The following is a 27,436-nucleotide window of genomic DNA, read 5'->3' as shown; positions in this document are numbered from 1 at the left end:
GCACACTGACTGACACGCACACACGCACACTGACTGACACGCACACACACAAACTGACTGACACACTTCCTCCCTCAGTCAGCTCAGCTGCCAAACACACAGGGGTAATCCCAGCTGGCAATGGGGGGGGAGGGAGGGGGAACGGAGCTGTGAACGAGGGGGGGGGAGAAACAAAGTGTTGAAGGGTGTGGTGGAAATCGGAGATGTGAACTGGGGGGGGGTAACAGAGCTGTCAAGGGGGGGCTTATTGCTGTGAACAGGGGAGAAAGAGAGGGGGAGCCAGAACATTATATCCCGGGCAACGCCGGGTATACACACACATAATAGGAGGAGTTGTAGGGAGGGGTTACATGGGGTATTCGGAGTTGTTGGGAGGGGTTACATGGGGTATTCGGAGTTGTTGGGAGGGGTTACATGGGGTATTCGGAGTTGTAGGGAGGGGTTACATGGGGTATTCGGAGTTGTAGGGAGGGGTAACATGGGGTATTCGGAGTTATAGGGAGGGGTTATGTGGGGCAATAGATGGAGTTATAGGGAGCTGTAATTTGGGGTAATAGGAGGAGGTTTGGTGGCATTTATATGGTGTAATAGGGGGAGTTATATGGAGCAGTTGTATGGTGTAATAGGAGGAGTTATAGGAAGTGGTTATATGTGGCAATAGGAGGAGTTATAGGGAGGGGTTATATGGGGTAATAATAGGAGGTATAGGGAGCGGTTATATGGGGTAATAGGAGGAGTTATAGGGAGCGGGTATATGGGGTAATAGGAGGAGTTATAGGGAACGGGTATATGGGGTAAAAGGAGGAGTTATAGGGAGTGGTTATATGGGGTAATAGGGGGAGTTATAGGAAGTTGTTATATGGGGTAATAGGAGGAGTTATAGGGAGCGGTTTTATGGGTTAATAGGAGGAGTTATAGGGAGCGGTTATATGGGGTAATAGGAGTTATAGGGAGCGGTTATATGGTGTAATAGGAGGAGGTATAGGGAGGATCTATATGAGGTAATAGGAGGCGTTATAGGGAGCAATAGGAGAAGTTATAGGGAGAGGTTATATTGTGCAAAATTAGGAGTTATAGACAGGGGTTATATGGAGCAATGGGAGGAGTTATAAAGAGGGGATAAATTAATTGAAATATTAAAAAGGAATTCCTTTATTTTACAGTATATAAGATTAAAATTCAATTTTATTTCACAATTTCAAATTGAACAGTACGAATGTCCCACTAATTTGTGCCCTACAAGATCTGCATCTCCAACCATCAAAAGGCTTGAACCCCAAACTCTCCCTCCCAAGACCTTCCCGATTTAATGTAGACCAATTGGAGACCCTACATTGGGAAGCTGAGAAAAGAGAAGACTCAGTTTCTACAGCAGGAGAACTTGACGTCATTGAGGGCCGTGTCATCTCCGTCTGATTGGTACACCTGCACCTTGGTGCGGATGCCACAGATCCCTATTTCGCAGGACTCACTCCAGTCTCCGTATGACCCCCAAGGGTTTCCAGATCCCTTGATTACCGATTGGTCTGAGCACTTAAACATGATGTTGCTGGCGGCGGAATGGTCATCACCATATATCCAACGTGGCTCTGCTCTCAAGGAGAAGGCGATGAGGAATCCTGTGTGACACGAAAAAGTGGAAGTCCATGAACCCCAGCTAAGAGAGAAGAAGGAGGATGTGGTTAGTGGTGAAGAGGAAACTTCTGGGGTGCTTTTGCAGAGGTGGCCTGACCTGTAGGACGGGGCACAGGACTTTACGTGAGGTCTAACCAATTATCTATATAGTGGTATTACTCCTGTCCTACGTGCTTCTGGGGAGTAAAGAGGATCTCTAATAGGGGTGAGAGTAAAGGGGATCTCTAATAGGGTGAGAGTAAAGGGGATCTCAAATAGGGGGGAGTAAAGGGGATCTCTAATAGGGTGAGAGTAAAGGGAATCTCTAATAGGGTGAGAGTAAAGGGGATCTCTAATGGGGTGAGAGTAAAGGGGATCTCTAATAGGGTGAGAGAAAAGGGGATCTCTAATAGGGTGATTTTTATCTGTAAATATTATCATCCCCTCCCATAATCGCCAAGTGATACCCCTGTCTACAGTATATACCCGAGCACCTTGCTATCCTCCCAGCTGCCTTAATTTCCCTACCTATACACCCCAAAATTTTGCTGCCCTCCTCAGTGCCTTATATACTGCTCCCTATACACCCCAACATCCTGTCATCCTAATATATGTTTGGAAACCTCTGTACATGTGAAGAAGAGACCTGTGAGGTTTGGAAAGCTCTGTACGTGTGAAGAAGAGACCTGTGAGGTGTGGGACGCTCTGTACATGTGAAGAAGAGACAGGTGAGGTTTGGAAAGCTCTGTACGTGTAAAGAAGAGACCTGTGAGGTTTGGGAAAGTGCTGTACATGTGAAGAAGAGATCTGTGAGTTTTGGAAAGCTCTGTACATGTGAAGAAGAGACCTGTGAGGTTTGGAAAGCTCTGTACGTGTGAAGAAGAGACCTGTGAGGTTTGGAATGCTCTGTACATGTGAAGAAGAGACCTGTGAGGTTAGGAAACCTCTGTACATGTGAAGAAGAGAACTGTGAGGTTAGGAATGCTCTGTACATGTGAAGAAGAGACCTGTGAGGTTAGGAAACCTCTGTACATGTACAGAAGAGACATGTGAGGTTAGGAAAGCTAAGTACTGTACATGTGAAGAAGAGACCTGTGAGGTTAGGAAAGCTCTGTATACGTGAAGAATAGACCTGTGGGGTTAGGAAAGCTTTGTACATGTGAAGAAGAGACCTGTGATGTTAGGAAAGCTCTGTATATGTGAAGAAGAGACCTGTGGGGTTAGGAAAGCTCTGTACATGTGAAGAAGAGACCTGTGAGGATAGGAAAGCCCTGTACATGTGAAGAAGAGACCTGTGAGGTTAGGAAAGCTCTGTATATGTGAAGAAGAGACCTGTGAGGTTAGGAAAGCTCTGTACATGTGAAGAAGAGACCTGTGAGAATAGGATAGCTCTGTACATGTGAAGAAGAGACCTGTGTGAGTGTGCATGTCCTGTAAATGACTCACTCTCCTTCAGTAGACTGGATTGAATATTCCCCATTGTTGATGCTGCTAACACAGTGCAGTCGGATCCCGTTCAGAGACGTATCATCACCAAACCACTGGAATCTTTCCACCTGTATCAGGAAGATCAGTTACAATGCATCCATCTCATATACAGGTATAAGTGCTCATAACCCCTCAACCCAGACTGCACCCCTGAGGAAGCTCACATTGTTGATTGAAATGCAGCGTAGGGTAGTCCCTACCTACAGGGCCACCGACAAAGAGTGAGCCGGGCCTGGCCACAGGTCGGGCCTAACTTGCAGAGCCGGCCGGGCCTGAAACCATCCCCAAGGTTATTCTTTTTTTTGTATCAATCTTTTTTATTGGCATTGACATTTACATGAATGAGTACATACTTTTCAATAACATAAAATTGTTTAAGTACGACTTTATAGAGTGCATGCTAGCGACATTGTTTTTTAATAGTAGGGGTTAAGGGAGTGGAGGCGGGGGAGGGGTGGGGGGGGACTGGGAGTGGAGGAGGGTAGACAGACAGAGGGGGCAGGGGGGAGGGAGGGTTGGAGAGAGGGAAAGGGAGGGGGGGCACGGGGGGGGGGGAGTCCCCCTTGGCTCATCTACATCTCCCACCTTTGGGATCTGTGTTATTCCCTTCACTAGGGTTTGCGCTTTATGTCTTTATCTAAAGCCCTGGGGGCCTATCCATGGGTCCCATGTGTTCCAGAACTGTGTCATTTTTTTGTGCAGCATAGCTGTTAATTTTTCCATAGACATTACTTCGTCCACCCACCTTATGACTGTGTTTCTTGCAGGGGCTTTGACCTGCTTCCAGGCTGCTGCTATTGAGCACCTGGCTGCAGTCAAGATTGCAGAGACCAGTCTACTCATGGGTGGGGGTAGGTCGTCAAAGGGTTTACTCAGCACCAGGGACAGTGGATCTAGGGGGAGAGGAATTCCCGTTGTCTCATAGAGCAGCGTCTGGATCCTAACCCAGAACCTCTGAGTCTCCGGACATTTCCACCAAATATGGACCATGTCTCCCTTTTGACCACATCCTCTCCAGCACAGGTCTGGGGTGCCGGGGAAGATCTGGCTCAGTCTATCTGGGGTCAGGTACAATTGGAATAGAATTTTGTAGATATTCTCCTTTGTTACTGTGCAGATTGAGGTTTTTGCTGTCATCTCCCAGATATCCTCCCACTCCTCATTGTCAATTTGTATATTTAAGTCCGCAGACCATTTTTGCATATAGTGGTGGGTCGGGGATTCTGATGCTGACTCTATCCCCCTATATATCTCAGAGATTAGGCCTCTTTGATACCTGCCTTTACTGCATGGTTTTTCGAATCTGGTGGGTGGGGGAAATTTGGAGTTCTGTGAGAGCGAGAGCAAAAAATGTCTAATTTGTAGGTATTTGAATAGGTGGAGGTGTTTGGTTTGGTATTTGTCCCGTACCTCTTTAAATGTTACAATCTCTCCATTTTTCAGAAAGTCTGCAACCAGCCTTATTCCAAGGCCCTGAAATTGGGCAAATTGCTTTTGGAGCACCCGGGCAGGAAGTTCGGGTTCCCAAAGATCGGGGTGATTTGTGAGGGGGTGTTTAGAAAGCCATACGGTACTTCCCTTTGCTTTTCAGCCACGAGTCCCACGTGCATCTCATTGCTCCTAGATCAAACCTCCTTGATCCTCCTTCTTTTCCTCCTTGGGACCACATAAGTAGCTGAAGTGGTAACGGGGCTGCGTAATGTGTTTCTATCTCGAGCCAGCGGGCCGCCGCCGGGTCGCAATTCCAAACTACGGCTTGCTTTAGCTGGGCTGCGAGGTAGTACCTGACCACATCGGGGACCCCCGGACCTCATCTTAGTTTGGCTGATAACATTACTATCATGGCTGTTAGTGGGACGACTACGGGGAGTGTTTGGAAGTAGTACAACAGCCAAGGTAGGATGTTCATTTTGAGGGAGACTATTCTCCAGAACCATGATATTTGATGTTTTTTCCAAAACTCTAAGTCTTTTTTAATTTGATCAAATAGTGGGGGGTAGTTGTGTTGATAGAGGGATCCATGGGAGCTCGAGATTCTTATACCTAGGTATTTGATGTATGTGGTGCTCCACTTGTATTTATAATTGGACTGCAATAGCTTCCATGTTGTGTTTGGGAGGGATATGTTAAGTGCTTCTGACTTGTCTATATTTATTTTATAGTCAGAGACCTGTTCCAAATTGGTGCAGTACCTTTTGTAGGTTTGGGAGGGAGATGTGGGGGTCAGCGAGGGTCAGGATCACATCGTCCGCAAATAGGGAAATTTTGTATTCCTTTGTGGAGATCGAAATCCCCTTGATGCCCTTGTCTTGTCTAATTTTGGCTGCCAATGGTTCAATTGTTAGGGCAAATAGGAGTGGGGATAGCGGGCAGCCCTGTCTGGTCCCATTTCTGATTGTAATTGGGTCTGATAGTCCTCCTGAAATTTTTACATATGCTGTGGGGTTTTGGTAGAGGGCTCTAACACCCTCTAAATAGGGACCACTAAAACCAAACTTCAGCATTGTTTTGTCTAGGAAGGTCCATCTGATCCTGTCGAACTCTTTTTCCGCGTCAAGGCTCAGGATCATTGCATTGGTTCCTGTGAGATGCACGTGGTCGATGATATCCACTATTTTGCGTGTATTGTCGGAGGCCTGTCTTCCTGACACAAAACCTACTTGATCTGTATTAATGAGTCTGGAGAGAATTGGGTTGAGCCTGTTTGCTAGTATCTTGCTGTAAATTTTGAGATCTGAGTTAAGTAGGGATATTGGCCTGTAGTTGCCACAAAGGAGCGGGTCTCGACCCTCCTTGTGGATAATGGCAAAATTTGCTGCAGTGATGGTAGCGGGGATTGGCTCTCCTTGTAAGAAAGAGTTGAACATGTCAAGCAAGTAAGGGGACAGGGTCAGCATGAATGTCTTATAGTAAGTGTTGGAAAATCCGTCCGGGACCGGAGTTTTTGCTGGTCTGAGGGAGCTAATGGCTTCGGTTAGTTCTTCTAGGGTAATGTCTTTATTTAGTTTATCTAGTTCGGCCTGTGAAAGGGAGGGGAGGGAGCACTCCTCCAGGTATTTTGAGATTGTGTCTAAGGGGGTCGGATTTTGGCCCAGAGGATGTAGGTTATATAGTTGAGAGTAGTAGTCAGCAGAATATTGTGCTATTCCTTTTTCGTCATATGTGATTTTCCCTGATTTTGTGCGGATTTTGGATATTTGTGACTTTACCCGTATTGTGTTTGTTTGAGAGCTGCTCGCGCTTGGTTTAATTGCTTTAGTATTTTTTTGGATGCTGTTGTTTTGTGTTGCTGCTCTAGGTGTTTGATTTTATCTGTTAGTTCAGTTTGGAGTTTAGCTTTTTGTTTTTTCTTACAGGCCGATATCGAGATTAATTCTCCTCTAATTGAGGCCTTGTGTGCTTCCCAAAGCATAACCGGGACCGAGACCGTACCTGCGTTTATCTGGAAAAAGGAGGAGAGTTTGCGTCTTATATTTGTCTCTGTCTCTGGGCAGTTGAGTAGGGAATCATCGAACTTCCATTTGTAGGGATTGTAGGGGGTGGGAGGGGTGGGAAAAAAAAAGGGGGGGGAGGGGAGGTGGGGGGAGTCTCTGGACAGGATAAGAATGTCTGTCTGGTTTGTCTTAGCTCGGGATCGTGTTGTTCCCTTTCTGTCTTTGCATGTATCTTGTCATTTGGGGGGGGAGGGAGAGCGGGGGGGTGAGGAGGGGGGGCAAGGATTGAAGGGGGGGGAGAGGGGGTGGGCAGGGGGGTAGGGGAGGGGGAGGGAACCACTTGTCAAGGGGTGGATGCCTATCTGGCTTATCTTATTTAGGAGCCCATGTGGTCTGGGTAGACATTTTTTTTGTATTAACCCTTTGTCTCTTCTCTTTTTGACAACTTGTACGGAAAAACACAACATTTGGCACTTATCATATGACATTTGCATTTTCTTATCATCCGATACATATATCCTATTGCTAGGGGGTACATTTGCTTTTATCTGCTTATCAACTCTATTTCTTACATGAGCAATTGGCATCTTACATATATCATTTGCATTTACTAATTGTCTTCTGCTTATATCTTATTTCTGCATAGTCCATTTGCTAGTATCTGCATTACCACATTGTTCTCTGTTATGATCATTCGGTTTCCACCTTACCACATTTGCATTTTGCTTTTGATTGTTGCTTAAGGCTAGACAATAAAAAACGGGGGGATCGGGAGTGAGGATTGGCAGGTAGCGGGGGGGGTGGGAGAGAGGGGAGCGGGGGAAGGGGAGCGGGGGAGCAGGGGAGGTGGAGCGGGGGGGATGGAACGGGGGGAAAGGGGAGTGGGGGGGGGGTGGAAGGGGAGCGGGGTGGGGTATGTAAGGGAGTGGTATAGGGGTTGTAGGTACATCCTGGATAAACAGTATATTCATTGCTCTTTCTAAATTGGCTAACTTTCACCTGCTAGGCTGCTTTAAAGAGCATATTGACAAAAGTCCGGGGGGGACTGGGAAAAGAAGGGTTCATATGACCTGGGCTCCTCGGGCCGTGAAGTGACCGGCCTGTCACTGCGTCCCATCGTCCTGTGTGAGGGGGGGGGTATGAAGGGGGACAGGGTGTCTACCCCTTCTGTTCATACAGGGGGTTGCGTCCTCTGTTCGTGCAGGCGTGTTGCAGGTGCGTCGGTTGGCTTTGCTTACTGCGCCCGTGGAGGGTGTCAACAGGACCTCAGTTCAATCCGTAGGTCAAGGTGGTGCTTGTCCTCCTCGGGGGGGCCTTCTTGGTCAATCAGCCCTCTACCCCGGGCAGGACTTCGATCGAACGCTGACCGGCCTTGACGCGGTCGACCAGGATACCTTCTGGCGCTCAGATGAGATGAGTAGTGAGAGCTTTTCCTCCTCGATGGGGTGGGGGGGATATTAGTTCGCTGGTGGGGTTTGTTGCGGGATCGCAGGGCAGGATGTGTGGGTGGGGGGGGAAGGGGGGTGAGTCAGGGGGTGAGGGGGGGAGAGGTGTCTGACCTGCATTGGTTAATTGCTGGGTAATGGGATTGGAGGTGCGGGCGAGGCATCAGGGAGGAAGGGGGGGGGGGGCAAGTTTGTAGAATAGGTTCCATAGGCGGATTGGTGGTTGATGGGGTTTACTTGCTTCGAGGCTGCTTTCATAGTTCATTGTTCCCATTGGGGGGACCGCCATCGTGCTTCAGGTGGTATGTCCGTTACTTAGGGGCCTCTGTGTTCTTCTGATTGGCCAGCCTTTCAGAGGCCTGGGGAACCTCCATCTCATCATTGTTTGTGGGGGACTTGGCTGGTGGTCTGTTGTCCTGTTACTGACTCAGCCCCAACGCTTTTAGGAACGCTGGCGAATCCTGTGGTCTGGAAATTGTGTGGTGACGTCCATTCTTCAGGACGATCAGCTTAAAGGGGAAACCCTAAGTAGGAGATTCCCCTTTCTTGTAGTATGTTCCTGAGGGGCTTCATTTCTTTCCTTTTTTCTAGCGTGGATCTGGATAGGTCACTGAAGATCTGTAGATGTATGTTCTCCACTTGGATATCTCTTGCTCTCCTGCTTGAAGCCATGATCTTCTCCTTGGCTGAGTATGCGTGGAGCTTTATGATTACATCCCTGCGTCGTTCAGGGTCAGCAGGTTTGGGGCCCAGCGCTCTGTGCGCCCTGTCCATCTGGAGATCATGCTCCGACAGGTCTGGGGCTAGTTGTATTGTATTGTATGTCCTTATTTATATAGCGTCATTGATGTACATAGCGCTTCACAGTAGTAATACATGTGGTAATCAAATAAATAACAGATAATATAAATAACAGGTCATGGGAATAAGGCTTTAGACATAAAAGTAACATTTCGGAAGAGGAGTCCCTGCCCCGAGGAGCTTACAGTCTAATTGGTAGGTAGGTAGAACGTACAGAGACAGTAGGAGGGAGTTCTGGTAAGTGCGTCTGCAGGGGGCCAAGCATTATGTATCATGTGTTTAGAATGTTCACAGTGCTATTCATATGCTTCTTTAAGCAAGTGTGTCTTAAGGTGGGTCATAAAGGTGGATAGAGAGGGCATTCCAGAGGTGTGGGGCAGTCAGTGAAAAAGGTTTAAGGCGGGAGAGGGCTTTAGATACAAAGGGGGTAGAAAGAAGACATCCTTGAGAAGAACGCAAGAGTCTGGATGGTGCATAACGAGAAATTAGGGATGTATGGAGGGGCAGAAGAATGTAAAGCTTTAAAAGTGAGGAGAAGAATGGAGTGTGAGATGCGGGATTTGATCAGAAGCCAGGAGAGGGATTTCATGAGGGGAGATGCTGAGACAGATCTAGGAAAGAGTAGAGTGATTCTGGCAGCAGCATTTAGGATAGATTGTAGGGGAGACAGGTGAGAGGCAGGAAGGCCGGACAGCAGGAGGTTACAGTAATCAAGACGGGAGAGAATGAGGGCCTGAGTCAGAGTTTTAGCAGTCGAGCAACAGAGGAAAGGGCGTATCTTTGTTATATTGCGGAGGAAAAAGCGACAAGTTTTAGAAATGTTTTGAATGTGACGGGCGAATGTGAGAGAGGAGTCGAGTGTGACCCCTAGGCAGCGTGCTTGGGCTACTGGGTGAATGATTGTAGTTCCAACAGTAATGTGGAAGGAGGTAGTAGGGCCAGGTTTGGGAGGAAGTATGAGGAGCTCTGTTTTAGCCATGTTGAGCTTAAGACGGCGGAGGGCCATCCAGGATGATATAGCAGAGAGACATTCAGAAAGTTTGGTTTGTACAGCAGGTGTAAGGTCGGGTGTTGAAAAGTATATTTGTGTGTCGTCAGCATAGAGGTGATAATAGTTGTAGGAATAGTTTGCGAAGGTAGGCATGGAGCCCCTCGGCGGTGACCGTCTCTGGTATATTCCTGATTCTCAGGTTTTGCCTTCGGTCCCTGTCTTCTTGTTCTTCCAGGGCGTCTCGCAGGTCTGCGACTTCTTGGCCGAGTCTTATGACTTCTTCCTCTGTTGCGTGTTGTGTGCCAACTACGTCTGTGACTTTGCATTCCAGCACCTCAGTGCGCTTGGATAGCCCGTGTATTTCCGTTCTGAGGCCTTCCAGCGCCATGTTCATGTCCGTTTGGATTCCTTTGCGTAGCTCCTTATGCATTCTTTGGAAGAGGGCTTCGAAATAGTGTTTGTTCAGCCCCGGTTCTTGTAAGTCTGCTGCGCCTGAGTCGGGGGCTTAGTCCGTTAGGGTCGCATGGGCTGCTTCTTTGTCACCATCTTGGGAGTCCCCGCTCTGTTCAATGGGGCGGTGCGCGGGGTAATGTATTTTGTGACTCCTGGGCCTTGGGTCCCTTTTGGGCGGGCCGGCATCTTCCCTAACGTCTGCTAAGTTGTTTGTGCGTTTTTTTATGCTTTTTTTTGTGTGGTTGGGTCGCTCAATCATGCAATTTGCTCGTGAGGGTGGCAGGGGCTCCTCGGCTATCCGACCATGTTCCCTGACGTCGCTGGAAGCTCTCGGAACATCTTTGTTTTAATTACTTCTGTTTCGGTAGTTCCCAAGTGGTGCGAGGCCGGGACCCCTCCAGCTATATCTCTGCAGGTGGGTACTGTTTATTGACCTTAGTTTATTTATCATTCAGGGTCTGTGGTATTAGGTATCCTATAAAATGCGTGTATAGACTCTGGTTATGATTAATCTTTAACCCTTAGTCTTTGAAGCCCAGGTTATGAGGGGATATATGGGGTCTTTGCACCGTGGCAGTGTGATTCATTCAGCAGCTCAGTGCAAGATGGTCACCCCTCCTCCCACTTGTAGCTGTGGTGATGTGCCCCTCTGATCTGTCTCCTTTGTTGTGGGGACCACCCCCCCTGCTCCGGAATCTGGGTTTAGGGTTTTTTGCTATTGTCAATTGACAATTGGGGAGAGCAGTGTCCGGTGGCGTCCCGGTGGGTCTCTGAATAGAAAATGGCCCCCTGCCTTCTCAGCCTGCCATTGTGTATGTGCTTCACTCTTTTTTATTTGTCTTTATTTGGGGGTGAGGGGGGGGGATTGTTGCGTCTTTATTTGAGGGATGGGGGGAGGGGGGGTTTATGCGACCCCACCCAACGGCACTCGGTTTGGCAACCTCAGGAGCGGAGACACCAGCCCTGGGCTAGTCCCCGCGTGCGAGCCTGGCGGCGAGTCTTGCGGTGTGGTGTGCTCTGGTTCCCGGCCGGGGCCCAGACCAGGCACCCACGCGCTGCTTCTCTCTCCTCATCAGCTGGGGACCTCAGATCATTGCAGGGGCAAGATGGCCGCCCGCTCCTCTCCCAGCTCCCCGCGCAGCCGCCCCTCCAGAGCCCTCGGTGCTCGGGCTCTCCCGCTGCTGCAGGTGGCTCCCGCACCACACCGCCAGGACCCCACACAAGCTTCAGCCGTCCCGCAGCACGGGGCAGGGCTGGAGGCCTCCGCAGGCTGACCTGGTGGGGAGATCTCCTGCGTGGCGCTCACCGCTCTCTGTCCGCACCTGCGACGGGCCAATGCAAGGCACGCCGTGCAGATCTTGTCCTGCGGAGCCCCGGCGGCCCGACGAGCTGTTGGACTTGGACTCCTGCTCCCCTCCGGCGCCGCCACTACAGATCCCAGGGGGAAGAGACGACCGACCCGCTCATCTCCCCTGATCCCCAGCCGCCCCGGGTCCTAAAGCTCCACTGGTGGTGGGGGGAAGACCCACCCGTGGCTGTAGGGAAGTTAGGGGTTTATTTATGTTTCATTTATTTATTTGGCAGCCCACTGTTCTCTGCTCACCTGCCTCCTCAGCAGTCCTCCGTGGAGAAGATGGCCGCCTCGTCTCCCAGAACACGAGCCTCATGTGGCAACCGCTAACAAGCTGGGACCGGAGACTGTCGGCAGGTATCACTTTTTTATTTATTTAATGCGTCAATATGAATGTCTTTCCAACCGCCTCCGGGCTGCTTTGCTTCGCTGTTCTGATAGGTTTTAGTTGCTGTTTTTATGCAGTTGCGGCAGCCATTTTAAATTTTTCTGCCAGGAAAGCCTCCGGGGGCTGTTTTGTTGCCTCTGGGCTCTCTTCTGATTAGTTTTCAGCACGTATGGAGCCCTCCACGTTTAGAGGGGATCTCCCCCCTTAGTATATTCAGTTTGGGGATCTGTTTTTTTTTACCCTTTTCGCCCGGTTTTGGGGATCCTTGGGACGCAGCTCCTGTGAGACACGTCTTCCCTGCTTAATGTCTTGGCCACGCCCCCCCCCCTCCCCCCCAAGGTAATTCTTTAAAAAAAAAATGTATAATATATCTATACCTTGCTAGCCAAGCTTAATAATGAAAAACGGATAGACGATACCGTTCTGTGGCTAATGAAATGCAATGTGTTCAGGCAGAGGGTGTTTGAGGGGAGGTGCATAGGACTCAGCACCTTCCTGATTGTGTCACCTTCTGTAACGGGTGCTTACCAGAAACTGGATGGACTGCGAGGCTGATTATTGGGGGGAAAAAAGCGCAAGGATGAAGTCTGGCCTGAGGAGTTTCTCTTTGAGACAATTCCGCTCTGGCCCCAACATCAGAAGCTTCCACCTCGAGTGTGAAAGGCAATCCTGGATCGGGATGCACGAGTACGGGAGTTGACACGAAGGCCTTCTTCAGTCTCTCGAATGTCTGAATAGAACCAAAGCCCAGGATCATCTCCTTTCTGTGTCATCGCAGTAATAGGTGCTACCACTGATGAAAAGTGTGGAGTAAATCTCTGATAATAGTTAGCAAAACCCACGAACTGTTGAGAGTCATTGGACGAGGCCAATCCACCACCGTCTTCACTTTGGCTTGATCCATGGCAAGACCAGTGTCAGAGATGATGCATCCCCAAAAAGACGTCATGAACTGATGGAACTGGCATTTTTCCAATTTGGCGAATAGGTGGTTTTCCAGTAATCTTTGAAGCACCTGTCTAACGTGTCCCGAATGTCCCAGTACGGTCTTGGAGCAGATCAAGATGTCGACCAGGTAAACAATAACGTATTGATCGAGGATATTTCTAAAAATTCATTTACGAAACTCCTGGAACACCGCGGGTGCATTGCAAAGTCCAAAAGGCATCACAAGATACTCATAATGTCCGTCCCGAGAGTGAAAGGCCGTCTTCTTCTCATCCCCCTTACGAATTCTTACAAGGTTGTATTCTCCTCGTAGGTCTAACTTGGTAAAAATGGTAGACCCCTGCAGTCTGTCGAAGAGCTCGGAGATCATTCTTGATCGTCACCTTATTGAGTCCCCGGTAGTCGATACAGGGTCTGAGCGATCCATCCTTCATTTTCACGAAGAAGAAACCCGCACCTGCGGGCGACGAAGACTTGTGAATAAATCCCCTTTGTAAATTCTCCTGAATGTACTCTTTCATGGCTTTGGTTTCAGGAGGTGACAACGGTTATGAACATCCACGTGGGGGAAAAGCGCCAGGCAGTAGATCGATGGCCTGGTGAGGTGACAGTTCCTCGGTAAAAAACGTCTCGGAATTCTGCTTAGATGTCAAGCAACTGAACGTTTACCTATTCCGGTATGGATACCCCAACTAATCTTTTGGAAGGAATCGAACAATTCTTGAGGCAGTGCGGGCTCCACTGGAGAGGCAGCGACTCCTTCCAGTCTATTTAGGGGTTTTGTAGTTGCAGCCAAGGTAATCACAAAATGACATAGACTGAAGGCGTATGAATGACATCCAGTTGAATCTTCTCATGTGACTTTTTCCAGACTGTAACAGAAAATTAATGGTTTGCAGTGATATGAAGACAGGTTGTAAGGGACGACCATCGATGGCTTTCAGCCCTATGGAGGGATCCTTGCATATCAAAGGGATCTTGTTTCTGTCGGCGAACCCTTGGTCAATGAAGTTCCCACCTGACCCGAAGTCTAGAAAGACTTCTGTGGTGGTCTTAAAGGTGTCCCCAAGTAGTGTGATGGGAATGAAGATCCTGGTAGACCATTTGGGAGGAGAAGAAGATATGGTTCCGAGTGCGACCATCCCGGCTCTCACTGGGATTTTGGCATTTCCCAACATAAGAGGACAAGTATTTACCAGATGTCCGGTGTTACCGCAGAAAAAGGCAGAGACCGGCGTGGCGCCTGCATTGTTTCTCGCCGACAGACAATATGTTACCTCCAAGCTGCATAGGTTCTTCCAAAACCAGGGAGGGAAGGTAAATGACTCCTGTAGATCGACTAAGAAGAGGCTGCGTACCTTGTTGGTGCTGGTTCCTCTCGGTTCTTCTCTCCAGAAGCTGTTGGTCCATCTGGATACATAGAGCGACGAACTTCTCTAGTTCACTGGGACCTTCCTGTACCGCAAGTTCGTCTATGAGATTTCTGATTGGCTGTGCCTCTGCATATGTTGCAGCCAACCCACGACAGGTATCAGAGACTCCTGACGAAGCTGCCAGCGAAACGCAGAAGTGCCCTTGCATTGAGTCCTTGTTTCCTGTGAAATCAGAAGCCCGTGGTGTGACGCAGTGTGACGCAGACGTTGTCACGTGTAGCGGAAGACTGAGTGAGAGGTTCTAACCCGAAAGTTCTGTGATGTGTAGCAGTGGAGGAATCGCCCGCGCAGCCTGACCCCCCCCCTGCAACCCCGTAACCGCGTCCGGAGTGTCAGAGTCAGGGTCGTGTAGCCGGGTCAGGGAAGGAGAGGTCTGGACCTTAGTAATACTCGCCGTAGTCTGGGGTTGGAGAAAGTAGAATCGGCGTTATCCGTAGCCGTGGTCAAGGAGGAGAGAAAGCGGGAGTCCAGAAGCGAGCCGAGGTCAAGGGGTCAGAGAACACAGGGGTCCGGGTACAAGCTGCGATCAAAAACAGGAAGCAGAACAAGACAAGGCACGGCAGCAGGATGCTTGAGGCAAGCACGCGAAACACAAACCTAAATTTGTGCTCAGCCAGTTTGCAAGAGGGCTGGCTGAGCATATAAAGGGCAGGAGCCAATGAAGAAGCAGCAGGAGGCTGTCCGCAATGAGTCATCACAAGTGGACTGTGCACTGATTGGCAGGGGTGGAGTGAGTAGCAGCTGTGGAATATTTGAGTGAATTAACTCCTTGTATGCCTAAGTCTGTGCGGCTACGAAGCGTAGCCGGCGTGTGCCGCGCTTTGCGTGTCATCATGGGGGCGGAGCCTAGAGACGGTCCCTGTGGCGTTTCCCTTCCTGGCAGCGCAGCATCTGCCCGCTGGTTGTGGCTGACGCGTGTCACTCCTGACGTTGCAACAAGCATCAGGGAGGCGGGGCGGCGTCAGGGAGGCATCTGAGAGCACACATACCAGACAGCCTCCCGTGCTGCTGAGAGCACACATACCAGACAGCCTCCCGTGCTGCTGAGAGCACACATACCAGAAAGCTTCCCGTGCTGCTGGGAGCACACATACCAGACAGCTTCCCGTGCTGCTGAGAGCACACATACCAGACAGCTTCCCGTGCTGCTGAGAGCACAAATACCAGACAGCCTCCCGTGCTGCTGAGAGCACACATACCAGACAGCCTCCCGTGCTGCTGAGCGCACACATACCAGACAGCCTCCCATGCTGCTGAGAGCACACATACCAGACAGCCTCCTGTGCTGCTGAGAGCACACATACCAGACAGCTTCCTGTGCTGCTGAGAGCACACATACCAGACAGCCTCCCGTGCTGCTGAGAGCACACATACCAGACAGCCTCCTGTGCTGCTGAGAGCACACATACCAGACAGCTTCCTGTGCTGCTGAGAGCACACATACCAGACAGCCTCCCGTGCTGCTGAGAGCACACATACCAGACAGCCTCCTGTGCTGCTGAGAGCACACATACCAGACAGCTTCCCGTGCTGCTGAGAGCACACATACCAGACAGCTTCCCGTGCTGCTGAGAGCACACATACCAGACAGCTTCCCGTGCTGCTGAGAGCACACATACCAGACAGCTTCCCGTGCTGCTGAGAGCACACATACCAGAAAGATTCCCGTGCTGCTGAGAGCACACATACCAGACAGCCTCCCGTGCTGCTGAGAGCACAAATACCAGACAGCCTCCCGTGCTGCTGAGAGCACACATACCAGACAGCTTCCCGTGCTGCTGAGAGCACACACACCAGGCAGCTTCCTGTGCTGCTGAGAGCACAAAAACCAGACAGCCTCCCGTGCTGCTGAGAGCACACGTACCAGACAGCTTCCCGTGCTGCTGAGAGCACACGTACCAGACAGCTTCCCGTGCTGCTGAGAGCACAAATACCAGACAGCCTCCTGTGCTGCTGAGAGCACACATACCAGACAGCTTCCTGTGCTGCTGAGAGCACACGTACCAGGCAGCTTCCTGTGCTGCTGAGAGCACACATACCAGGCAGCTTCCTGTGCTGCTGAGAGCACACATACCAGACAGCCACCTGTGCTGCTGAGAGCACACATACCAGACAGCCTCCTGTGCTGCTGAGAGCACACATACCAGACAGCTTCCTGTGCTGCTGAGAGCACACATACCAGACAGCCTCCCGTGCTGCTTAGAGCACACATACCAGACAGCTTCCCGTGCTGCTGAGAGCACACATACCAGACAGCCTCCCGTGCTGCTGAGAGCACAAATACCAGACAGCCTCCTGTGCTGCTGAGAGCACACATACCAGGCAGCTTCCCGTGCTGCTGGGAGCACACATACCAGACAGCCTCCTGTGCTGCTGAGAGCACACATATCAGGCAGCTTCCTGTGCTGCTGAGAGCACACATACCAGACAGATTCCCGTGCTGCTGGGAGCACACATACCAGACAGCCTCCCGTGCTGCTGAGAGCACACATACCAGACAGCCTCCCGTGCTGCTGAGAGCACACATACCAGACAGCCTCCCGTGCTGCTGAGAGCACACATACCAGACAGATTCCCATGCTGCTGGGAGCACACATACCAGACAGCCTCCCGTGCTGCTGAGAGCACACATACCAGACAGCTTCCCATGCTGCTGAGAGCACACATACCAGACAGATTCCCATGCTACTAGGAGCACACATACCAGACAGCCTCCCGTGCTGCTGAGAGCACACATACCAGACAGCTTCCCATGCTGCTGAGAGCACACATACCAGACAGATTCCCGTGCTGCTGAGAGCACACATACCAGGCAGCTTCCCGTGCTGCTGAGAGCACACATACCAGACAGCCTCCCGTGCTGCTGAGAGCACACATACCAGACAGCCTCCCGTGCTGCTGAGAGCACACATACCAGACAGCCTCCCGTGCTGCTGAGAGCACACATACCAGACAGCCTCCCGTGCTGCTGAGAGCACACATACCAGACAGCTTCCCGTGCTGCTGAGAGCACAAATACCAGACAGCCTCCCGTGCTGCTGAGAGCACACATACCAGACAGCCTCCCGTGCTGCTGAGAGCACACATACCAGACAGCCTCCCGTGCTGCTGAGAGCACACATACCAGAAAGCTTCCCGTGCTGCTGGGAGCACACATACCAGACAGCTTCCCGTGCTGCTGAGAGCACACATACCAGACAGCTTCCCGTGCTGCTGAGAGCACAAATACCAGACAGCCTCCCGTGCTGCTGAGAGCACACATACCAGACAGCCTCCCGTGCTGCTGAGCGCACACATACCAGACAGCCTCCCATGCTGCTGAGAGCACACATACCAGACAGCCTCCTGTGCTGCTGAGAGCACACATACCAGACAGCTTCCTGTGCTGCTGAGAGCACACATACCAGACAGCCTCCCGTGCTGCTGAGAGCACACATACCAGACAGCCTCCTGTGCTGCTGAGAGCACACATACCAGACAGCTTCCCGTGCTGCTGAGAGCACACATAACAGACAGCTTCCCGTGCTGCTGAGAGCACACATACCAGACAGCTTCCCGTGCTGCTGAGAGCACACATACCAGACAGCTTCCCGTGCTGCTGAGAGCACACATACCAGACAGCTTCCCGTGCTGCTGAGAGCACACATACCAGAAAGATTCCCGTGCTGCTGAGAGCACACATACCAGACAGCCTCCCGTGCTGCTGAGAGCACAAATACCAGACAGCCTCCCGTGCTGCTGAGAGCACACGTACCAGACAGCTTCCCGTGCTGCTGAGAGCACACATACCAGGCAGCTTCCTGTGCTGCTGAGAGCACAAATACCAGACAGCCTCCCGTGCTGCTGAGAGCACACGTACCAGACAGCTTCCCGTGCTGCTGAGAGCACACGTACCAGACAGCATCCCGTGCTGCTGAGAGCACAAATACCAGACAGCCTCCTGTGCTGCTGAGAGCACACATACCAGACAGCTTCCTGTGCTGCTGAGAGCACACGTACCAGGCAGCTTCCTGTGCTGCTGAGAGCACACATACCAGGCAGCTTCCTGTGCTGCTGAGAGCACACATACCAGACAGCCTCCTGTGCTGCTGAGAGCACACATACCAGACAGCTTCCTGTGCTGCTGAGAGCACACATACCAGACAGCCTCCCGTGCTGCTGAGAGCACACATACCAGACAGCTTCCCGTGCTGCTGAGAGCACACATACCAGACAGCTTCCCGTGCTGCTGAGAGCACAAATACCAGACAGCCTCCCGTGCTGCTGAGAGCACACATACCAGACAGCCTCCCGTGCTGCTGAGCGCACACATACCAGACAGCCTCCCATGCTGCTGAGAGCACACATACCAGACAGCCTCCTGTGCTGCTGAGAGCACACATACCAGACAGCTTCCTGTGCTGCTGAGAGCACACATACCAGACAGCCTCCCGTGCTGCTGAGAGCACACATACCAGACAGCCTCCTGTGCTGCTGAGAGCACACATACCAGACAGCTTCCCGTGCTGCTGAGAGCACACATACCAGACAGCTTCCCGTGCTGCTGAGAGCACACATACCAGACAGCTTCCCGTGCTGCTGAGAGCACACATACCAGACAGCTTCCCGTGCTGCTGAGAGCACACATACCAGACAGCTTCCCGTGCTGCTGAGAGCACACATACCAGAAAGATTCCCGTGCTGCTGAGAGCACACATACCAGACAGCCTCCCGTGCTGCTGAGAGCACAAATACCAGACAGCCTCCCGTGCTGCTGAGAGCACACGTACCAGACAGCTTCCCGTGCTGCTGAGAGCACACATACCAGGCAGCTTCCTGTGCTGCTGAGAGCACAAATACCAGACAGCCTCCCGTGCTGCTGAGAGCACACGTACCAGACAGCTTCCCGTGCTGCTGAGAGCACACGTACCAGACAGCTTCCCGTGCTGCTGAGAGCACAAATACCAGACAGCCTCCTGTGCTGCTGAGAGCACACATACCAGACAGCTTCCTGTGCTGCTGAGAGCACACATACCAGACAGCCTCCTGTGCTGCTGAGAGCACACATACCAGACAGCTTCCTGTGCTGCTGAGAGCACACATACCAGACAGCCTCCCGTGCTGCTTAGAGCACACATACCAGACAGCCTCCCGTGCTGCTGAGAGCACACATACCAGACAGCTTCCCGTGCTGCTGAGAGCACACATACCAGACAGCTTCCTGTGCTGCTGAGAGCACACATACCAGACAGCTTCCCGTGCTGCTGGGAGCACACATACCAGACAGCTTCCCGTGCTGCTGAGAGCACACATACCAGACAGATTCCCGTGCTGCTGGGAGCACACATACCAGCCAGATTCCCGTGCTGCTTAGAGCACACATACCAGACAGCTTCCCATGCTGCTGAGAGCACACATACCAGACAGCCTCCTGTGCTGCTGAGAGCACACATACCAGACAGATTCCCGTGCTGCTGAGAGCACACATACCAGACAGCTTCCTGTGCTGCTGAGAGCACACATACCAGACAGCCTCCCGTGCTGCTGAGAGCACACATACCAGACAGCTTCCCGTGCTGCTGAGAGCACACATACCAGACAGATTCCCGTGCTGCTGAGAGCACACATACCAGACAGCCTCCCGTGCTGCTGAGAGCACACATACCAGACAGCTTCCCGTGCTGCTGAGAGCACACATACCAGGCAGCTTCCCGTGCTGCTGAGAGCACACATACCAGACAGCCTCCTGTGCTGCTGAGAGCACACATACCAGACAAAATCCCGTGCTGCTGGGAGCACACATACCAGACAGCTTCCCGTGCTGCTGAGAGCACACATACCAGACAGCTTCCCGTGCTGCTGAGAGCACACATACCAGACAGCTTCCCGTGCTGCTGAGAGCACACATACCAGACAAATTCCCGTGCTGCTGAGAGCACAAATACCAGACAGCTTCCCATGCTGCTGAGAGCAGACATACCAGACAGATTCCCATGCTGCTGAGAGCACACATACCAGACAGCCTCCTGTGCTGCTGAGAACAGACATACCAGACAGCTTCCCGTGCTGCTGAGAGCACACATACCAGGCAGCTTCCCGTGCTGCTGAGAGCACACATACCAGACAGATTCCCGTGCTGCTGAGAGCACACATACCAGACAGCCTCCCGTGCTGCTGAGAGCACACATACCAGACAGCCTCCCGTGCTGCTGAGAGCACACATACCAGACAACCTCCCGTGCTGCTGAGAGCACACATACCAGACAGATTCCCATGCTGCTGGGAGCACACATACCAGACAGCCTCCCGTGCTGCTGAGAGCACACATACCAGACAGCTTCCCATGCTGCTGAGAGCACACATACCAGACAGCCTCCCGTGCTGCTGAGAGCACACATACCAGACAGATTCCCGTGCTGCTGAGAGCACACATACCAGACAGCTTCCCGTGCTGCTGAGAGCACACATACCAGACAGATTCCCGTGCTGCTGAGAGCACACATACCAGACAGCCTCCCATGCTGCTGAGAGCACACATACCAGACAGCTTCCCGTGCTGCTGAGAGCACACATACCAGGCAGCTTCCCGTGCTGCTGAGAGCACACATACCAGACAACCTCCTGTGCTGCTGAGAGCACACATACCAGACAGCTTCCCGTGCTGCTGGGAGCACACATACCAGACAAAATCCCATGCTGCTGGGAGCACACATACCAGACAGCTTCCCGTGCTGCTGAGAGCACACATACCAGACAGCTTCCCGTGCTGCTGAGAGCACACATACCAGACAGCTTCCCGTGCTGCTGAGAGCACACATACCAGACAAATTCCCGTGCTGCTGAGAGCACAAATACCAGACAGCTTCCCATGCTGCTGAGAGCAGACATACCAGACAGATTCCCATGCTGCTGAGAGCACACATACCAGACAGCCTCCTGTGCTGCTGAGAACAGACATACCAGACAGCTTCCCGTGCTGCTGAGAGCACACATACCAGGCAGCTTCCCGTGCTGCTGAGAGCACACATACCAGACAGATTCCCGTGCTGCTGAGAGCACACATACCAGACAGCCTCCCGTGCTGCTGAGAGCACACATACCAGACAGCTTCCCGTGCTGCTGAGAGCACACATACCAGGCAGCTTCCCGTGCCTCTGGGAGCACACATACCAGACAGCCTCCTGTGCTGCTGAGAGCACACATATCAGGCAGCTTCCCGTGCTGCTGAGAGCACACATACCAGACAGCCTCCCGTGCTGCTGAGAGCACACATACCAGACAGATTCCCATGCTGCTGGGAGCACACATACCAGACAGCCTCCCGTGCTGCTGAGAGCACACATACCAGACAGCTTCCCATGCTGCTGAGAGCACACATACCAGACAGATTCCCATGCTGCTGGGAGCACACATACCAGACAGCCTCCCGTGCTGCTGAGAGCACACATACCAGACAGCTTCCCATGCTGCTGAGAGCACACATACCAGACAGATTCCCGTGCTGCTGAGAGCACACATACCAGGCAGCTTCCCGTGCTGCTGAGAGCACACATACCAGACAGCCTCCCGTGCTGCTGAGAGCACTCATACCAGACAGCCTCCCGTGCTGCTGAGAGCACACATACCAGACAGATTCCCATGCTGCTGGGAGCACACATACCAGACAGCCTCCCGTGCTGCTGAGAGCACACATACCAGGCAGCTTCCTGTGCTGCTGAGAGCACACATACCAGGCAGCTTCCCGTGCTGCTGAGAGCACACATACCAGACAGCTTCCTATGCTGCTGAGAGCACACATACCAGACAGCCTCCCGTGCTGCTGAGAGCACACATACCAGACAGATTCCCGTGCTGCTGGGAGCACACATACCAGGCAGCTTCCCGTGCTGCTGAGAGCACACATACCAGACAGCTTCCTGTGCTGCTGAGAGCACACATATCAGGCAGCCTCCCGTGCTGCTGAGAGCAGACATACCAGACAGCCTCCCGTGCTGCTGGGAGCACACATACCAGACAGCTTCCTGTGCTGCTGAGAGCACACATATCAGGCAGCTTCCCGTGCTGCTGAGAGCACACATACCAGACAGCTTCCTGTGCTGCTGAGAGCACACATATCAGGCAGCCTCCCGTGCTGCTGAGAGCACACATATCAGGCAGCCTCCCGTGCTGCTGAGAGCACACATACCAGACAGCCTCCCGTGCTGCTGGGAGCACACATACCAGACAGCTTCCTGTGCTGCTGAGAGCACACATACCAGACAGCCTCCTGTGCTGCTGGGAGCACACATACCAGACAGCCTCCTGTGCTTTTGAGAGCACACATACCAGACAGCCTCCCGTGCTGCTGAGAGCAGACATACCAGACAGATTCCCGTGCTGCTGAGAGCACACATACCAGACAGCTTCCCATGCTGCTGAGAGCACACATACCAGACAGCTTCCCGTGCTGCTGAGAGCACACATACCAGACAGCTTCCTGTGCTGCTGAGAGCACACATACCAGACAGCCTCCTGTGCTGCTGAGAGCACACATACCAGACAGCTTCCCATGCTGCTGAGAGCACACATACCAGACAACTTCCCGTGCTGCTGGGAGCACACATACCAGACAGATTCCCGTGCTGCTGGGAGCACACATACCAGACAGCCTCCCGTGCTGCTGAGAGCACACATACCAGACAACTTCCTGTGATGCTGAGAGCACACATACCAGACAGCCTCCCGTGCTGCTGAGAGCACACATACCAGACAGATTCCCATGCTGTTGGGAGCACACATACCAGACAGCTTCCCATGCTGCTGGGAGCACACATACCAGACAGCTTCCCATGCTGCTGGGAGCACACATACCAGACAGCCTGCCGTGCTGCTGAGAGCACACATACCAGACAGCTTCCCATGCTGCTGAGAGCACACATACCAGACAGATTCCCGTGCTGCTGAGAGCACACATACCAGACAGCTTCCCGTGCTGCTGGGAGCACACATACCAGACAGCTTCCCGTGCTGCTGGGAGCACACATACCAGACAGCCTCCCGTGCTGCTGAGAGCACACATACCAGACAGCTTCCCGTGCTGCTGGGAGCACACATACCAGACAGCCTCCCGTGCTGCTGAGAGCACACATACCAGACAGCTTCCCGTGCTGCTGAGAGCACACATACCAGACAGCTTCCCGTGCTGCTGAGAGCACACATACCCGACAGCCTCCCGTGCTGCTGAGAGCACACATACCAGACAGATTCCCGTGCTGCTGAGAGCACACATACCAGACAGATTCCCGTGCTGCTAGGAGCACACATACCAGGCAGCTTCCTGTGCTGCTGAGAGCACACATACCCGACAGCCTCCCGTGCTGCTGAGAGCACACATACCAGACAGCCTCCCGTGCTGCTGAGAGCACACATACCAGACAGCTTCCTGTGCTGCTGAGAGCACACATACCAGGCAGTTTCCCATGCTGCTGGGAGCAAACATACCAGACAGCTACCTGTGCTGCTTAGAGCACACATACCAGGCAGCCTCCCGTGCTGCTGGGAGCACACATACCAGACAGCCTCCTGTGCTGCTGAGAGCACACATACCAGACAGCCTCCTGTGCTGCTGAGAGAACACATACCAGACAGATTCCTGTGCTGCTGAGAGCACACATACCAGGCAGCTTCCCGTGCTGCTGGGAGCACACATACCAGACAGCCTCCCGTGCTGCTGAGAACACACATACCAGACAGCTTCCCGTGCTGCTGAGAGCACACATACCAGACAGCTTCCCGTGCTGCTGAGAGCACACATACCAGACAGCCTCCCATGCTGCTGAGAGCACACATACCAGACAACTTCCTGTGCTGCTGAGAGCACACATACCAGACAGCCTCCCGTGCTGCTGAGAGCACACATACCAGACAGCTTCCTGTGCTGCTGAGAGCACACATACCAGACAGCTTCTCGTGCTGCTAAGAGCACACATACCAGACAGCCAGTGAAGGTATCAGTGAGAGACTGCACGTGGGAAGCTGCAGGTTTCGGGTGTAAAATGGTGAAAGAGCTTAGTTCTCCCACTGTTAGTTCGGGACTAAGCTGTATTAGTCAGAACTGAAAGGAGTTATGCCTTTTGGTTGGGTTGCATTATGAGTTAACCCTGAAAGTAAACCCCTGTTCCTCAAATTCTATGTTTCCTGCCTTTGGGCTCACTGCTCACACTAATTTTAACACACACACACACACACACACACACTGTGACAAATGTCCCTCTTTTGTAGCGCTGACGTCTGTCTGGGATCTTCCTAACACATTCTTCTAGGGTTAATTATATGAATAACCGGATCATACATAGCATTACGTTGCTTAACTCAGGCTTCTGCCTGCTTTATTTTCATCCCAGTAAGGGACTGCAGCTTTAACAGGTGTAAGCAGGAGGCACTCAGCTATTAACCTTCAGCAGTTTACTCATATCACTGTTATAATATTTCACACACTGTCACTTTAAGAAACAAAAATAAATCATATAAAGAAATCCTATTCCATTCAGGGATCTAACTACACAGTAGAATCAGCCTCTCTGACTTTTGCTGGGCCAACTGACCTGGTTTCCCAGCTTAAAACAATGCCCTCTCATTTAGGGTCACCAGATACAGCTGCATACAGTCTTTAGACACAGCAATAAACATTTGGGTTTATCTGTTCGTGGTGGGGAACTCGGTCCCAAGTGTCCAGGCAAATCTTCTGGTACTTGAAGGGGGCGTCCTCCCCGAACTGGATGCAGGGGAGTAGCGATACCCCCAGCCTCCAGGCTCTAAGAAGAGAGACTGAAATGCAACCCTCTCTGCTCTAAATACCTGTGCTAGTGATTAGGAGAGCAGGTGAGAGAAAACTAGACACATTGTAATCTGTGGTCTGGATTTTCCATCCACCAGCCCGAGTTAATGGAAGCTGTGGAACATTTTTTTTTTCACTATTCCTGCACTTTCTGACCTAAAACCGGGCAGAAAGCTGCCTAATATCTTTGGACTATGTCACTATATATATATATATATATATATTTTTAATTTTTATATATATATATATATAATATTTAGGGTTATACTATGTCCACCTCTTCTTTTTTCCTATGATTTGCAGAGTTCCAGTGATACTAAATCAATCTCGATTTACAGCAGATTGCATCCGAAAACGCCGGAATTATTTCACCGCCAGGAGAGCGGGCGCGCAAAGATTTCATCAATCACCACATTGTCAAAATTGCACATTTGCACTGTGAATATTTGTTTCTTATTTCTATGATTGCGGGGAGTTCTTGCGCTTCGAAGTTCTGTGACGCATAACTTCTCATAACCCATAAATCCATTAAACACGTCCCGGTCATTAGGTCACTTTGCCCCTACGTGGGACTGACCCTTTAACCCATTAAACACGTCCCTGTCATTAGGTCACTTTGCTCCTAGGTGGGACTTAACCTTTAACCCATTAAACACGCCACCGTCATTAGGTCACTTTGCTCCTATGTGGGACTGAACCTTTAACCCATTAAACACGTCCCTGTCATTAGGTCACTTTGCTCCTATGTGGGACTGACCCTTTAACCCATTAAACACGCCCCTGTCATTAGGTCACTTTGCCCCTACATGGGACTGACCCTTTAACCCATTAAACACATCCCTGTCATTAGGTCACTTTGCTCCTATGTGGGACTGAACCTTTAACCCATTAAAGACTTCCCTGTCATTAGGTCACTTTGCTCCTACGTGGGACTGACCCTTTAAACCATTAATCACGTCCCGGTCAGTAGGTCACTTTGCCCCTACATGGGACTGACCCTTTAACCCATTAAACACGTCCCTGTCATTGGGTCACTTTGCCCCTACGTGGGACTGACTCTTTAACCCATTAAACACGTCCCTGTCATTAGGTCACTTTGCTCCTACGTGGGACTGATCCTTTAACCCCTTAAACACGTCCCTGTCATTAGGTCACTTTGCCCTTACGTTGTAATGACCCGTTAACCCTATAAACGCGTCCCTGTCATTATGTCACTTTGTCCCTACGTGGGACTGACCCTTTAACCCATTAAATACGTCACTGACCTGACCAAATAATTTGCTTATGTTGCGTCTCAGATAAATCCTAATTGTGGGATATTAGAATGAGGGGCACTTTATGGTGTATAAGTGACACTTCTCAGAGCAAAAGCTCACTGCTTACTGCCCAGCCCCCATAGTATCTGCTGTATCCCCCCATCCGGTATCATGTAAACACACAGGGGGGGCTATGCACAAAGCAGTGATACTGTAAGGGGGTTTTAAGTGAGATAAATGCCTTATGGTGCAAAATTGCGTGTAGCGCGATTCACAAAGCAGTGATAACACTGCAGTATCGCGCTTATAAGGCTTTTAATCACCAAAACACAGTCATTGATAAAAAAAGTTGCACCATAAATGGCGCCATAACAGCATTTATCTCACTTAAAAACACTTACTGTACCACTGCTTTGTGCAAAGCCCCCATAGTGTCTAATATGGACAATGAAAGGGGGTTATCTCATACATGGGGAGGGAGTTTCGGCTACTTCTAAATACAGTGAGTAACAAGTATAAATCACAGTTATAAAGGAGATTTGTGCAGTAATTTACTGGCCTCTGAAGCAGTCCTGGCATAAGTTAAAATATTTGACTGTGCCTGCAAAATTAGATTGTAAGTTCTGCGGGCAATTTAAATATTGTGCCATCACAATCCCATATACAGAAGCACATACATTGCCATGCAAGAAATCATATTATTATTACTGTATATATTTATCTCACCTTGAGAGAGAATCCTCTGGCATGGGAACCGACGGGACACATTTCAACTGGCCCCCATTCACCCCATTCACCTCCGTTGGAGACACTGATGAGATTTTTAGAGTTCCCTTGTCCTACTGAGAAGAGAGAGAGGAGTAGGAGGGATGAGACAACCTGGAACATCATGGTGGGGTCTTGAGGAACTCAACTGGAGATGTCAAGAGATGTCAACGGTGAGAAAAACTTCGGCAATGTAATAATCGGGAATCAGGTTTGCCGTTCAAATCAGCAATCTTTATTTCTTCAATCAGCTCAGCGATTCAGCAAGGATACA

At 51.2% G+C, this 27,436-nt stretch overlaps 1 protein-coding gene across 1 annotated transcript; it reads right to left on the bottom strand.

Annotated features, from left to right (window-relative positions):
- Positions 1-1,132: 1,132 nt before the first annotated feature.
- On the bottom strand, positions 1,133-27,436 carry LOC142470850 (vitelline membrane outer layer protein 1-like). The gene is made up of 3 exons (XM_075577648.1): positions 27,124-27,436; positions 3,061-3,170; positions 1,133-1,657 (listed from the first exon to the last, which is right to left on the bottom strand). Exons 1-3 carry the CDS (start codon positions 27,286-27,288, stop codon positions 1,360-1,362), a joined length of 573 nt encoding a protein of 190 aa, XP_075433763.1. The 5' UTR covers positions 27,289-27,436; the 3' UTR covers positions 1,133-1,359.

The sequence above is a fragment of the Ascaphus truei genome, chromosome 20 (genome assembly GCF_040206685.1).
Source record: "Ascaphus truei isolate aAscTru1 chromosome 20, aAscTru1.hap1, whole genome shotgun sequence".
Classification (NCBI taxonomy): Eukaryota; Metazoa; Chordata; class Amphibia; order Anura; family Ascaphidae; genus Ascaphus; species Ascaphus truei.
This window is presented reverse-complemented; position numbering and strand designations above follow the sequence as displayed.

What these genes read in the sequence shown, in the direction of transcription:
- LOC142470850 (XM_075577648.1), bottom strand. Translation starts at nt 27,288, where the DNA reads ATGATGTTCCAGGTTGTCTCATCCCTCCTACTCCTCTCTCTCTTCTCA. An exon ending in CCAGAGGATTCTCTCTCAAG is followed by an intron (nt 3,171 to 27,123) that starts GTGAGATAAATA and finishes TTCCTGATACAG; the next exon opens with GTGGAAAGATTCCAGTGGTT. An exon ending in ATCCAGTCTACTGAAGGAGA is followed by an intron (nt 1,658 to 3,060) that starts GTGAGTCATTTA and finishes CTTCTCTCTTAG; the next exon opens with CTGGGGTTCATGGACTTCCA.